Source organism: Pristis pectinata, chromosome 25, assembly GCF_009764475.1.
Source record: "Pristis pectinata isolate sPriPec2 chromosome 25, sPriPec2.1.pri, whole genome shotgun sequence".
Lineage (NCBI taxonomy): Eukaryota > Metazoa > Chordata > Chondrichthyes > Rhinopristiformes > Pristidae > Pristis > Pristis pectinata.
Window position 1 is genome coordinate 16,712,513 of NC_067429.1, and position 14,283 is coordinate 16,726,795.

A 14,283-nucleotide genomic window follows, 5' to 3' on the forward strand; every position below is an offset into this window, starting at 1 on the left:
TAAACTTGCCCAAGTCTATGCCCTCCAGTATTTGACATTTCTACCCTTTGAAAAAGGATACCTACTCTATCTATGCCTCATAATTTTATACATTTCTATCAGGTAACCCCCTCAGCCTCTGACACTCCAGAGAAAACAATCCAAGTTTGTCCAACTTCTCATAACTAATACCCTCTAATCCAAGCAACATCCTGGTGAACCTCTTCTGCACCTTCTCCTGACCCTCCATGCACTGCCTGTAATGCATGGAACAGAACTGCACATAATACTCCATTCATTGCCAACTAAAGTTTTATACAGCTGCAAAATGACTTCGACTTTTATACTCCATGCTCTGACCAATGAAGACAAGTATGCCATATGTCAGCTTTACCACCCTATCTACTTGTGTTGCCACTTTCAGAGTGCTATAGACTTGCACCCCAAGATCCCTCCGTACATCAATGCTCCTAAGGGTCTCACCTCTTACACTTAACCTCCCAAAGTGCAAGACCTCACACTTGTTAGGATTAATGAGGAGAGGTATTGTACCAAGGCCTGCCTCTCCTCACTAATGGCAACACACCCATACTTCCAGCTAGAGTTTCAATGCTCATAAAAAGACCAAACTAAAATTAGTTAATTTAGCATATACAAGAAAATATACCTTGGGCCTTTTATTTTAGAGTTTCATTGACTGGGACCTTTTAATTTCTCAACTAATTGAAGAAAAGAGCAACAGGGACAGATCTCGTGTTGGAACTCTAATCTGCATTGAATGAACTAGGAGCCAAAAAGAATTGCCCTCAAGACCCTTAGGTTATGAGGAAGAATAAAATTCAGAATCTCATTCTTTATGGCCTACTGGAAATGATGAACAAGTTAATACTACATGAAGACAATCAGATTTCCTCCCATTGCTTGTTGTCTGGGCTCTTAAATGTATAGTGATTTAGGGGAAAATGCCTTGCTGTAAAACCATAACACTGAAAAAGGACAAAACCTTTCAGTAAGGGAGAAATGCTGGAATAGTGTAAACAATTCATAGTAACCCCACTGATTTTATTAAACATGCAAAGCTTGTTCATTTTCATCAGCAAAGAGTCCCAGATTGGTGCTGAAAACAGAGCTCCAGCAGCCAAATAACTTTGATATCCATTGCTACGTATGAAGAGTAGGCTCAGCAATCACTAACAGTAGAAGGCACAAATCACCACTGACAGCAAAGCAACAGGAAAATAAAAATCTTCCCTAGGAGAGCTCAAATGAAATTGCCATTTCCATCCCACTGAAACATTTTCACAAGTAGTATAATGGCTAAATTGTTTTGTTGAGGACCTCATTTGTGGAATGTAACCTCCCATTGACCATCAAAAAATATACAACTTAAAAGGAGTCCATTTGGCTCATCCAGCCTGTGTTGGTTGAAGCAGGCCATAGTTAAGTGCAATGAGTAACAGAATAGTCTAAATATTAATGTTGTTTTTGTGACAGACTATTAGTGTGGTGTTTGGCCTCAACCTCCCAAGGCTTGGAAGAGTGGGGAATGAAAGAACCATTGTAGGAGCTCCTACTTCAGATTCCAAGCAAATTGTTTGCTGCAGGAAAGGTTAAAATGTGTAGCTAAAGTACAAGAACAGAATTAACTCATTAGCAATATTCCAATTATGATACATTTTGCCAGTACCCATTGCACAGATTCACAAAAAGGAACCACACAACACATTCTACAAAAGTGTCACTAGTAGAGGAATGACTCCAACAGGTTATTAAAGTTGTCAAATTATAACTTGCACAAAAGGAAAACGGTAGTGATTGTTGGAAAAAAAATATCAGTCCTCTCACCTACAGGTATATCACTGCAGAGCTTCCTCTGGGCAATGTTCTAAGCCCAACCATCACCAGTTGTTTCATCAATGAACTTACTTCTATCATACCAGATGGAAGTGGAGATGTTCACTCATGATTGTACGAAGCTCAATTTCATTTGCAACTCTTCAGCAAATGAAGCAGTCCACACCTGCATTTTGCGCAAGACCTAGACAATACTCATACATGTATGTTAAGTGGCAAGTAACATTCCCTATAAAGTTCCAGGCAGTTGACCATCTATCTTTAATATTCAATGGAGACACGATTGCCAAGAATTCCACCATCAACATCCTGGGAGGTCACTACTGAACAGGAACTCAAGTGAACAGCCACATAAATATTGTCACTATAAAGGGAAGGTCAAAGGCTGGTATCCTGCACTGTGACTCACTTCCTGATACCTTGTGCCTTTCAAATGCTGGGAAGGTGTCAAGTCCAGATTAAGATGGAGCACTCTTCATTTGCCTGGATGAGTACAGCTCCAACAACACTCAAGAAGTTCGACATGATCTAGGACAAAGTATCCAATTTGACTGATACTTCATCCACAATCCTTGACATTTTTTTTCCTCCACACATGGTAAAGTTGCAGCCACCCTGCACCATCTACAAGATGCACTTGCATGGGCTACTCTATCAGCATGTACCCAACCTGAAGCTCCACACTAAGACAGACTAGGGCAGCAGCCACATCTGAATACCATATGTTCTATTCCGAATCATATCATATCCTGACTCGGGAATATATTGCCATTTGTTTATTGTTGCTGGGTTTAAGTCCTGGAATTCCTTACTCTACAGCATTGTGGGAATACTTTCACCAGAAGGACTACAGCAGTTAAAGAAGTTGGCTCATCATCACTTGCTCAAGGGCAATTAGTGATGGCCAATAACAGCTGGCCTTGCCATTGGTGCCCAGATCTTGAAAAATGAATATGAAAAATAAAGGTCTGCATTTTACATGTTACCCAATGCAAATGGTCCTTTGAATATGATCTCAGACTAAAAACTTCCTCAAATGAGACCTTAAAGTACAATTCATTATCAGAAGTAATGTTGGGAAAGGGCTCATACCAAGTTAACAATTTTTAAATACAAATTATTCTGCAAATGCCATCAGTATATTCCACCTGTTGATAAACTTACATAAATAAAATATTACATCAAGACCAACTGACCAGAGTATGTGGCTAACAATGGCTTATAAGTGTATAAAACAAGCTGCTGGATGAACTCAGGTCAGGCAGCACCTGTAGAGGGAAATGGACAGTCGATGTTTCGGGTTGAGACCCTTCATGCGGACTTGAATGCATTCTTTTCCAGCCCAACGTAGAAACATTGTTACCAAAGACCTGACAAACTCTAACAAACAGACATAAGATGTATGAATTTATACATGAGGCTGAACTTAGTTATTCAGATCCGTCAAATAACTTGGTTTCTTTGAAAATTTAGGATCTATAAAATGGTATTTTTGACCCCAAATTCTTCAGTTTTGAATTTAGCACAAGTCTTTCAAATTCATATAAAGTAGTAAGTTTTGCAGCAGAAGGTACAAGAAACATGATCAGTAAAATTAGGATCTCTATTAAAATTGCAAAATACATTTCTAATGAAAGGGTTAGAAAAGATTGCAAGACTGAAGATCTTTTGGTATCGATAGGTACTTGGTTGGCATGGATGTGGTGGGCTGAAGGATCTGTTTCTGAGCTGCATGATTATTACTCTTTGTCTTTGTCACTTAATTATACAAATCCTCTTAGATCAAGGGAGGTGAAAGTTAAACCAGTCACCGGTATCGAAAATGCATTTATCTGGTAGTAAAGGATCCAGAAAGAATGAACAGATTTAGGAAGCCATATTTTGCATAATTAGGTTACCGTAAATCATTTTAAAGATGCTGTATTAGCTCAGTCACTTCCCTTTCCAGAAACTGAGCATTGATATTAAAGTTTTGATGTTATGTAAAATGTCAAAGATTTTATTTTAAAATGTTATTATGTTATTAATTTCTTAATAAAAACCTTGCACTTGGAAAAAATATCTTCAAATAACATACAGGTTATGGGGGATAAATGAACAGATATTTCAAGTAGACTTAAGAAAATAATTTTGTCACAGAACTTCTCTAGACTTGTAGCAAAGACTCTCAAAGTGATGGTTATTTCAAAGCAAAACATTGAAAGTAATATGGTTATATGGTACTGTGGAAACTGTAACCCGAGAAGCTGGAAAGAAGCAGAACGAAGGTACTTGAAAGAAGAAACTCCCTATCGCTTCACAGAAATGCTCTGATGTGTGATGATTTATTGACGAGAGTTTACTGCACCTTGGACCACATTGGTTTGTTAATAACCCATTGCTGCACAAGACAGAACTTAAAGCAATTACAAGGCAGAAATTAATTTCATTATTTTTAATATGAAGCTTGATATCCAGTCATCCATTTAGCCCCTCAAGCCTGTTCTACCATTTAACAAAATCATGGCTGATCTACCTCAATACTGTCCTCTTATCCTATCCCTAGCTTCCTTTAATATCTAGGCACCTATTTATCTGCTTTGAATACAATGACCAAGCCTTCACAACCCTCCTGGGTAGAAACTTGCAAAGATTCACCACCTTCTGAGTGAAACTTCTTTCAGTCCTAAATTGTCTACCCATTCTTTATTTTGGGACTGACCTCATACATCCCAGTTTTAATTCCTCTGTTGATTAAACTGAAGCTTCAGGATTATTAGGGAAGAATTTAGTCCTAACTGGATGTTAAGATTTTAAATATTTCACAAGATCACAAGACAAGGGAGCAGAAGCAGGCCATTTGGCCCATCGAGTCTGCTCCAAGGAAAGGGAAATAGAAATGAGGAATGGGGGAAGAAGAAAAAAAAACTATTCTAATCCCAATTACCGGCCTTATCCCCATATCCCTTGATATCCTGACTATTTAGATATCTATCTATCTCCTCCTTGAACGCCCCCACTGATCTGGCCTCCACTGCTGTACGTGGCAAGGAGTTCCACAAATTCACCACACTCTGGCTAAAGAAATTTTTCCTCATCTCTGTTTTGAAACTGTACCCTCTAATTCTAAGATTGTGCCCTCTGATCCTGGACTCACCCACCAAGGGAAACAGACTAGCCACATTTACTCTGTCCTTCCCTATCAATGTTTTAAATGTCGCTATGAGGTCCCCTCTCATTCTTCTGTACTCCAGTGAGTACAGTCCAAGACCCGACAAACGCTCCTCATACGTAAGCCCTTTCATTCCTGGAATCATCCTCGTAAATCTCCTCTGAACCCTCTCCAACGTCAACACATCCTTCCTAAGATGTGGGGCCCAAAACTGCGCACAATATTCCAAATGAGGCCTCACTAGTGCCCCGTAGAGCCTCATCAACACTCCCTTACTTTTATACACTATACCTCTCGAAATGAATGCCAACATAGCATTCGCTTTCTTTACCACCGATCCAACCTGGTGGTTAACCTTTAAGGTATCCTGCACGAGTACCCTCAAGTCCCTTTGTACTTGAGGGTACTCGTGCAGGATACCTTAAAGGTTAACCACCTAGATAATAAGATTATCTCCTCCTAGATAATAATCTGCCCATTTATTTCTGCTTCCAAAGTGTACAACTGCACATTTCCCTACATTGAATCTCATCTGCCATTTCCTTGCCCATTCTCCTAAACTGTCTAGGTCCCTCTGCAACCTTCCTATTTCCACATGTGTTTCCTATTAAAACAATAGAACAGTACAGCACAAGAACAGGCCCTTCTGCCCACAATGTTGTGCCAAACCAATTACATTACTAATACAATACTCAACTAAACTGATCTATTCTGCCCACACAGTGTCCATATCCTGCCATTTCCCTCACATTTACATACCTATCCAAGAGCTTCTTGAACACCCCAATTGTCTTTGCCTCCACCACCACCCCAGGCAATGCATTCCAGGCACCCACCACTCTTTTAAAAAAAAACCTGCCCCACATCTCCTTTGAACTTAACCCTCCCACCCCCAATCACCTTAAATGCATGCCCCCTGGCATTAGACATTTCAACCCTGAGGAAAAGGCACTGGCTGTCTACTCTATCTATGCCTCTCATAATCTTACAAACCTCTATCTGATCTCCCCACAACCTCTGCCACTCCAGAGGGAACAACCCAAGTTTGTTCAACTTCTCCTCATAGCACATGCCCTCTAATCCAGGCAGCATCTTGGTAAACCTCTTCTGCACCCTTTCCAAAGCCTCGACATCCTTCCTAAAATGGGGCGACCAGAACTGAATGCAATATCCAGATTGGAAATTTCTATATTCCCATTTCTAATGGGAACCTATCACATTATGATTATAATCTCCTCCAGCAATGGGACTCCTACTGGTAGACAAAAGTCTTCCTGAGCAGTCCTCTGATGGAGGATAACTTGCTTCCATTCTGGTTTGTGGGTTCTGAGGTGACTACGAGTTCAATGTCAGAACTACAGATTATTCCACAGATGGGGCAGCAGCAGCTGACAGGCTTGATGGGTGGGTAGCTTTTGGAGGTGGTACACCACTTATTCCATGCTTTTATGTACTCCCTACGCATGGTCTTGAATATTTCTTCTCCACTTTGAGCAGTCCCAGGCCAAAGGTTCCTAGAATGAGCAGGGATATCGTACTGTTCAATGAGGTTTGAGTACATCCTTGAATCTTTTTCTCATCCTCTTCATAACCCCGTCCTAGAACAGAGCTGGTCTATTTTAGGAACCTAGCGTCTGGTACATGTAGCACGAGGGGTACCTAATGTAGCTGACTGAGAATAACTAGGGCCTCAATGTTGGCCTGTGAGTGTGTATTAATGTCGGTTCACTTAACCTTTAGGAGAAGGTGGAGGAGTTTGCAAGACAACATTGATGTTAATTTTCCACTGCTTTGGGATGCCAGCTGCAAGTAATCCAAGTCTCAGCTGCATATAGGAGGGTAGAGAGAAAACAGTAGCCCATGAGACTTTCTTTCAACACAATATTCCTCAAACAACCAAAGGCTGTACTGTGCATTTAAAGTGGTGTGGAAATTGAAAATTTCATCATCAACGTATCATTGAACAAAATCTCAAATTGCAAAGACTGAACAAAATGGGCAAGTTGGCACAGTGTATTCCTAAGGGTGGCACAATATTCCTTAGAGCAAAAAAAGATTAGACATATCCTTAATGTTATTGACATTGCAGAATTTCATACATCAATAACACCTATTCCAGGAAAAAAATAAAGAGCAACATCTTGCATTTATATAGCAGTTTCAGTGTTCTGTCCCAAGATGTTTCAGAATGGCCAGCACTCAGAAAAGGAGCACCAAACAAATGAATGACATAAAAAGCATAAATAAAGATTTAAATTTGGCTGTGAAGAATGAGGGACATGAATAGGTGATGGGATTTGTTACATCTGCACATAATCTTGGAGTAATAATTAGTGACATGTCAAAAATCAAAGCTGATATCAAGCTGGATGCAAAAGCAGGATATTCAGAGAACAAAATTCATAAGATGATATATAAAGAATTAGCGACTGAGCAGATGTTCATTACTGGAGGAAATATAAAGTAATGGATATTGATGATGAAATACATGAAAAAGATTACAAGGGCACCTTGTGGCATAGTTAATTTGTGATTTCAGGTTGAAAATAATTCAGAAAGCTGCAAGAACAGAATGAAAAAGGCTCATTCCTTCATAACTAAAGCTTAACCTCTCAGATCCATTAATTGGCACTAAATAATAACTCACTAATACAGAAACAAATATTGAGAGTCAAGACAGAGACTTCACACTAACATAATCCATAACCAGTGTTACCACACCTTATATTGAGAAGCCCCTTTCTATTACCAAGAATCAATGCCATACCCAAACCACGTATGGACGCTACTGCTAATTGTTGCCCCTTTCTCCTAGATCCCAGAGGCATACCTTGAGCATTTTTAAAATGCATTCTCAACACTGCATTATTGACAAGACTGACATTTGCTTCCCATCCCCAAATACCTTAGGCACTGGTGATAGTTGACCATTAAAAAGGACTTGCAAGTCAATTGCATTGGTGGGGTACTGGAAGCTACACTGAACCAAGAGATTAAATTGTCTGCATTCTAAAATGCAGTTGCCACCAGCTTTATCAAATGGTCTTTCAAATTGCTGGAGCTTTAAGTCTTTGGAAATATTGGATACTCTATGTTCAGTTCAGTGTATATTGGGAAAATTTTATTTCAGTCTCTGAACAGGTCCTGTGACTGAATTTCACACTATTCAATCTGTTATCAGGAATATGTGAAATCATACTGCTTCACACCTTTCCTTCTACATTCATCCAAGGAAGCTGAAATCAAGAATTTAAAAGAATCTTTGACACACTCCCCATGGCCATTCTGGCACACAAATACTTTCTCAAGAGTAAATATACACATCCTTGGAATTACTGCAGAGTGCATTGCTTCAAGATTAACTCACTAGCTGTAAATTTGTAATCTACCCCATCCCAAAATAGCATTTAATCCTGTAATCTGCAAATGTTCTCATTTGGCCTTGCTCTTTTTACATAATTAAAAGTATCAAATCTTTTTTGAAGAATAAGACAAATTAGATATCTTTTAATGAACCCAAGGAGAGGATGCTTTAACCAAAAGGTTCCACCTCTGACAATGTGACAGTTGTTCATCATTGCATTGAAATGTTACCCTGGATTGTATTAAAGAAAGGGAGCCTTGATCCTCCAATTTAGATGGGACTGCTACTATTGAACTGGGATTCTAATATTAAATATAAATGACTATTAAGGTTTAGGAAATACAAAACAAACTTGGCCGAATGATCTTCAATAGCAAGTTCTCATCACGTCTGGCACGTGTGCAATATTTTGATCGGCAGCTGAAAGGTTTAAGAGGGAATGAGACTTTTTACGGTTATTCTTAAAAACATGACTTTTGTATATCAAGGGACACAAAAGAGGAAACAGAACAGAATTGAAAATTCCTTGAAGACCTGTTAGCTTTAACTTAATTTTTTTTGATGCAGTATTCAATTGATATGTGACCCAAAAATATTAAATATTAACCTCCATAAAACCATGTCTCAATTAAAATTGTTTGCCTTACAGAAACTGCAGTGCCAGAAAAGAATCAACTACCAATATACCATAATGCAAGAGGCTTATTTTCATATCCTTTATTTTAAAGAAACTCCCACAAGCTCAGTCATTACTGTATTTAACACGTCTCATTTTGCTGCCCATTTTACCATTTGTTTCAATTAAGAACATAAGTAGAGGCAGCAGGAAGGGGATGAGTCCTGCTCCACCATCCAATAAAGTCATGAATGATCCGCTGCCTAAATTCACTTTCTTGCCTATCACAATTAATCACCTTAGCTTTGACCCTACAAATATGAATTCCTTGTTCATTTAACATAACATGTTAATGAGCTGCTATTGCAAACCTAATGAAATGCTTTAAGATTTGGACTACTCCGGAAAAAAAAAACAACTGGTCACCAGCTGAAATACTTGTGCTCACCTTTTTGTGCCTGAGTTTGTGAGGAAGATGTTTTCTTTGAGCAAGTGCCCCATGTCATCTAAAGTCAGTCTTGTTTAATATTCTGAATACCTGAAGCAAGCAGAGAAACAAAGGACAGCAGATGCTGGAATGTAGGTGAAAAAACAACAAGATGCTGAAGAACTCAGCTGGCCAGGCAGCATCCATGGAGACAAACAGATGGTCATGTTTTGGGTCAGGCCCCTTCTTCAAGACTGAAGATAAGAAAAGGGGGAAGCCCAATATATGATGGGGGGGGGGGGGGGAGAAAGAAAGAGCAGTGATAGGTGGACAAAAGACATGGGGTGGACACAAGGTGGTGATAGGCAGATGTGGGGGAGGTGGGGGGGGTGGCAGGAGAAGAAGAGCAGAGAGCAGGGGACCTGGTGGCAGCAACTTTAGCAAGATCTTCCCCATTTCCATGAGAGTTTTCATCAAATCACTAATCCAGATAGGAAATAAGGCTCAAGCATATGTACATATACTTACCACATTAAGTATAACTGCACTGTTCATGAAAATGGTGCAAAATGTTTTAACCAAGTTTTTTTTAAATACAAAATTCATGAATTGCATAAAACAATTGCTCAAATAGTCACCCAATGGTATTCATTTATCTTCACATTCTCAAAGAATAAAATATTTATAAAATAACATACTTCATTTAATTGAAGAAACAGTTTGACAATAAAGAAAATACAGCTGGGTGTCAGAAGCTGATTATTGCAACTGGGAAAACCTACTCTCCTTTGTCAATAGGTCCACCAAGTGGGCACACAAATATTGCTAAAAAAATCCTCTCCATGCCAGGGAAACAAAAGTAGATAACACCTCAGCACATAACAGGCAGTCACTTGGCTCATAACATCCCAAATAGTTATCAAGTAAACTTTAAGGACAAGGTACTGGATTGCAACCATGTCAATTTACACTTAAAATTCATATTTAATCAATAAATCGAGAATTGCAATACCACATGTCAATGCCCACCATTTTAGTCAAACAGTAATCTGGGAGCAGGAGAAATAAGTTTAGGAAAATTACTATTAACAATTCTACAGGACAAATTTATTCCTCAATTCAGTACTAGACTTCTCAATACATCCAAGTGGAATCCACCAGAAATGATAGCTTAGAGTAAAAGAAATTTGAACAAAATACAAACAAATTTTTTTCCCCCAAATAACCCAGAAAGGTGCCATGGGTATTTTGACAAAAAGCAGCAAAATGTCTGCAGGGAAAGTCAAAGTATAGAATAAAGAACACTGGTTACACATTTCTTCTTACTCTCTTTAATTTCATATTTTCAATCAAAATAAGACAATAACAGATTCAGCTTTAAAATGTTTTAAATTCCTCCAATTTATATTATAGTGTTGTGCTGACAGGGACTGCGAATAAAAATATACATTATCATAGATTCTTCACCAGCCTATAAAAAGGACTTTAAATGACTGTTACTGTCTAATTTTATTATGCAAAGACCAGGCGACACCTTTTTCTTCCAATTTAATGAAGTGTACAGTACATGACACATGCAAAACTGCATGAACAGTTATATCCTTTAAAATGGCCACTCTCTCCATAAGCACTGTCTTAGCAAGACAAACCGATTCTGTACACAGTCAGAGGATATAAGCTTATGAGCCAAATCTTCCATCATCAGATACTCAATTCTTCACTGGAAGACTTTTCAGTGACGTTTAAAAAACTGGACTTATTCCTTCTGGGAATAAGCTTCTGGAAAAAAAGGACTTAAAAGGAAACCTCTCCTACATGGGAGAACCACTTAACATGTTAAATTACCTTCTTGCTTTGCTTTTTTTTCCTCTTTAGAACACCATTACTACGATCAGCTGGTTTGTTGCCTTAACAAATATGTTTGTAAAGTTGTGTGTTGTGCAGGTCATAGACAGCAATTTAGGATCTACCTAAAATGAGTGTAATGACAATATGAAAAGCAAATGAACATGTAAAAAATAAAATTAACAAAATATGACTTTATTTTTTTAAAAAAAGCAAACAAAGGAAAAAGGTAATTTATAGTTAGTCAAGTTACAATAAGTGTTGTCTTGTATGCTTTTTTTTTGTAAAGTCTATTCTCTTCTCGAAGTGGAAATGTCAGCTCACTGTAGATTTTCCCTGGAAAACATGTGGACTACTCCCTCCCCATCCCAGGAAAAAAAAATTCCCCAACCCTCCCCCTTCAGGATCTGCAAAGGACTATCCAAGCCACTCAGGACGACAAAGCAGTTTCCTTCTGTGTTTGCTGTGCTTGTGAACGTTGTTGCATTAACTTCTGATTTTCCAAATCTCTAAAATGTTTCTCGACCTAAAATAAAGGAAGAGAGATTAACAAAACTGAGCAAAATACCATCATATTTTTTTTAATTAACAGTCTGGTAGTTTCAACAAACCAATAAAAGCCTTTTTAGAGCAAGATTTTTTCAAAAAAAAACAGCTGATGGAATGAATCAAGTGCGATTCACCCTGTACACAGCAAAGTTACACATGACATTAAAGCTCAGCAACTATGGAGTAAAATATGGATTAGGTTATCTAGGGGAACCAATTAGAACTAGTGTTTAGGTACAAAAAGTAACCAGAACTGCTAATGGAATGTTGGCCTTTATATGAAAGGGCTGGAAATATAAAGAGGCATTAAGCTTTAGCTCAAGGATGCTTCACTAAACACCAATTTGAACTTTGTGTTCAGTTTTAGGCACTATGTTCCATTAAGAAATAGAAACATTGAAGGAGCAGGAAGGCAATTTTGTTCTTCAATCCTGCTCCATCATTCAAAATGATAGCGTTTCTGCTTTATCCCCTATTTCTCTTAACCTCTGCAGCCAATAGTACTATAAATTTATTCCTTCTCAAATATACTTAATGATTTACTAATAGTGTGATCGTTCACTAGATGTATGCCAGAGTTTAAAGAGTTAAATTGGAAGGTCAACCTGCTCAGGTCAAGTCTAAATTCCCTAGAGTTGATGACAAGGATAATTTCTTTAAAATTATACAAAGGATTCTTTAGAACAATTTAGAGATTAGTTTCTTCTGTTAGAAGGATACAAGGTGGCACTAGTTCAAAATTGGAGAGGGGGCCATTCAGGAGTGAAATCGGCAAAAGCAGTGGAAGCACATTATCCACAAAGTTTAAAAAGGAACCAGGGAATCCATCATGCTTCCTTAGACAAGCTGTGGATAACTAAGATTTTCAACACCTGAGTGGCACTGTTTTTATTTAGGCAAGGTATTGAGGGAAATTGAACTGGGTGGGGTGGGGTGGTGGTGGTGGTAGATGTAGAGATTAGACCACAATTAAAATCACTCAATCAAATTATAGATCAAAGTAGTAGTAGACTCAAAATAGATAGGGTGGCAAAGCGGCTGAAGGGCCTATTCCTGTGCTGTACCGTTCTATAAATATATTTACCCAAATCTTATTTAATTCAGTGAAAATATGAAGATCATGTAATGATCTTAACTGGAATTTGAAGTCAGTTCATTAAATGACAAAACTGAAATTCAGATGAGAATTTGAGAAATATTACGATCCAACAAAGTCAGACACAAACACTTAAATAAATGGGTGTCACGTCCACTATAGACAAGGCACCTGCACGATTTGAACTGTCAGGTTTCTAATTCAACACTTGCATGACACTGAGCCAAGCAGGCCTTTTAAAATACATTGGGAGTCTATTAAATGTGTAACTTTAGTTAAATGTACTATTTTCTCCACACAGAACTGTGGGCATAAAACCATGGTTCTATATATAGTAAAGGAGGACATTCTCCTGTTCACGACATACACCTTAAATCCATACACTGGCCCCTGACAACTTCCTTCTTCCATTGATCTCAAAGTACATTCAACTAGTACAATTTCGTTTTAACCATAGAATAATACAGCACAATACAGGCCGTTCAGCCCACCACGTTGTGCTGACCTTCAAACCACTCCTAAGACTATCTAACCCCTTCCTCCCATATATCCCTCTATCTTAAATTCCTCCATATGCTTATCGAACAATCTCTTGAACTTGCCCAACGTATCAGCCTCCACCACCACCCCAGGCAGCGCATTCCATGCACCAACCACTCTCTGGGTGAAAAACCTCCCTCTGATGTCTCCCTTGAACTTCCCACCCATTACCTTAAAGCCATGCCCTCTTGTATTGAGCATTGGTGCCCTGGGAAAGAGGCGCTGGCTGGCCACTATCTATTCCTCTTAATATTTTGTATACCTCTATCATGTCTCCTCTCATCCTCCTTCTCTCCAATGAGTAAAGCCCTAACTCCTTTAGTCTCTCCTCATAATCCACACTCTCTAATCCAGGCAGCATCCTGGTAAATCTCCTCTGCACCCTTTCCAACACCTCCACATCCTTCCTATGAAGTGACCAGAACTGGACACAGTACTCTAAGTGTGACCTAACCAGAGTTTTGTAAAGCTGCATCATTACTTCGCAGCTCCTAAACTCGATCCCACAACTTAGGAAAGTTTATGGATGTTAGCTTTCATAACTACCCTATCCACCTGTGTGGCAACTTTCAGTGATCTGTGGATATGAACCCCCAGATCCTTCTGCTCCTCTACACTGCCCAGAATCCTGCCATTTACCTTGTACTCCGCCTTGGAGTTTGTCCTTCCAACGTGTACCACCTCACACTTCTCTGGATTGAACTCCATCTGCCATTTGTCAGCCCAGCTCTGCATCCTATCAATATCCCTCTGTAAGCTTTGACAGCCCTCCACACTATCCACAGCACCACTGATCTTTGTCATCCGCAAACTTGCTAACCCACCCTTCCACCCCCTCATCATTAATAAATATCACAAAAAG

The 14,283-nt window shown here is 38.9% G+C and overlaps 1 protein-coding gene across 1 annotated transcript in view; it reads right to left on the bottom strand.

Moving 5' to 3' along the window:
- Nucleotides 1-10,135: 10,135 nt before the first annotated feature.
- lsm12b (LSM12 homolog b) overlaps nucleotides 10,136-14,283 on the bottom strand; it is a 30,699-nt gene continuing 26,551 nt past the window's right edge. The window contains exon 5 of the mRNA XM_052038660.1: nucleotides 10,136-11,762. Coding sequence (XP_051894620.1) covers nucleotides 11,667-11,762 — 96 coding nt within the window. The 3' untranslated portion in view covers nucleotides 10,136-11,666. The remainder of the gene's footprint in view (nucleotides 11,763-14,283) is intronic.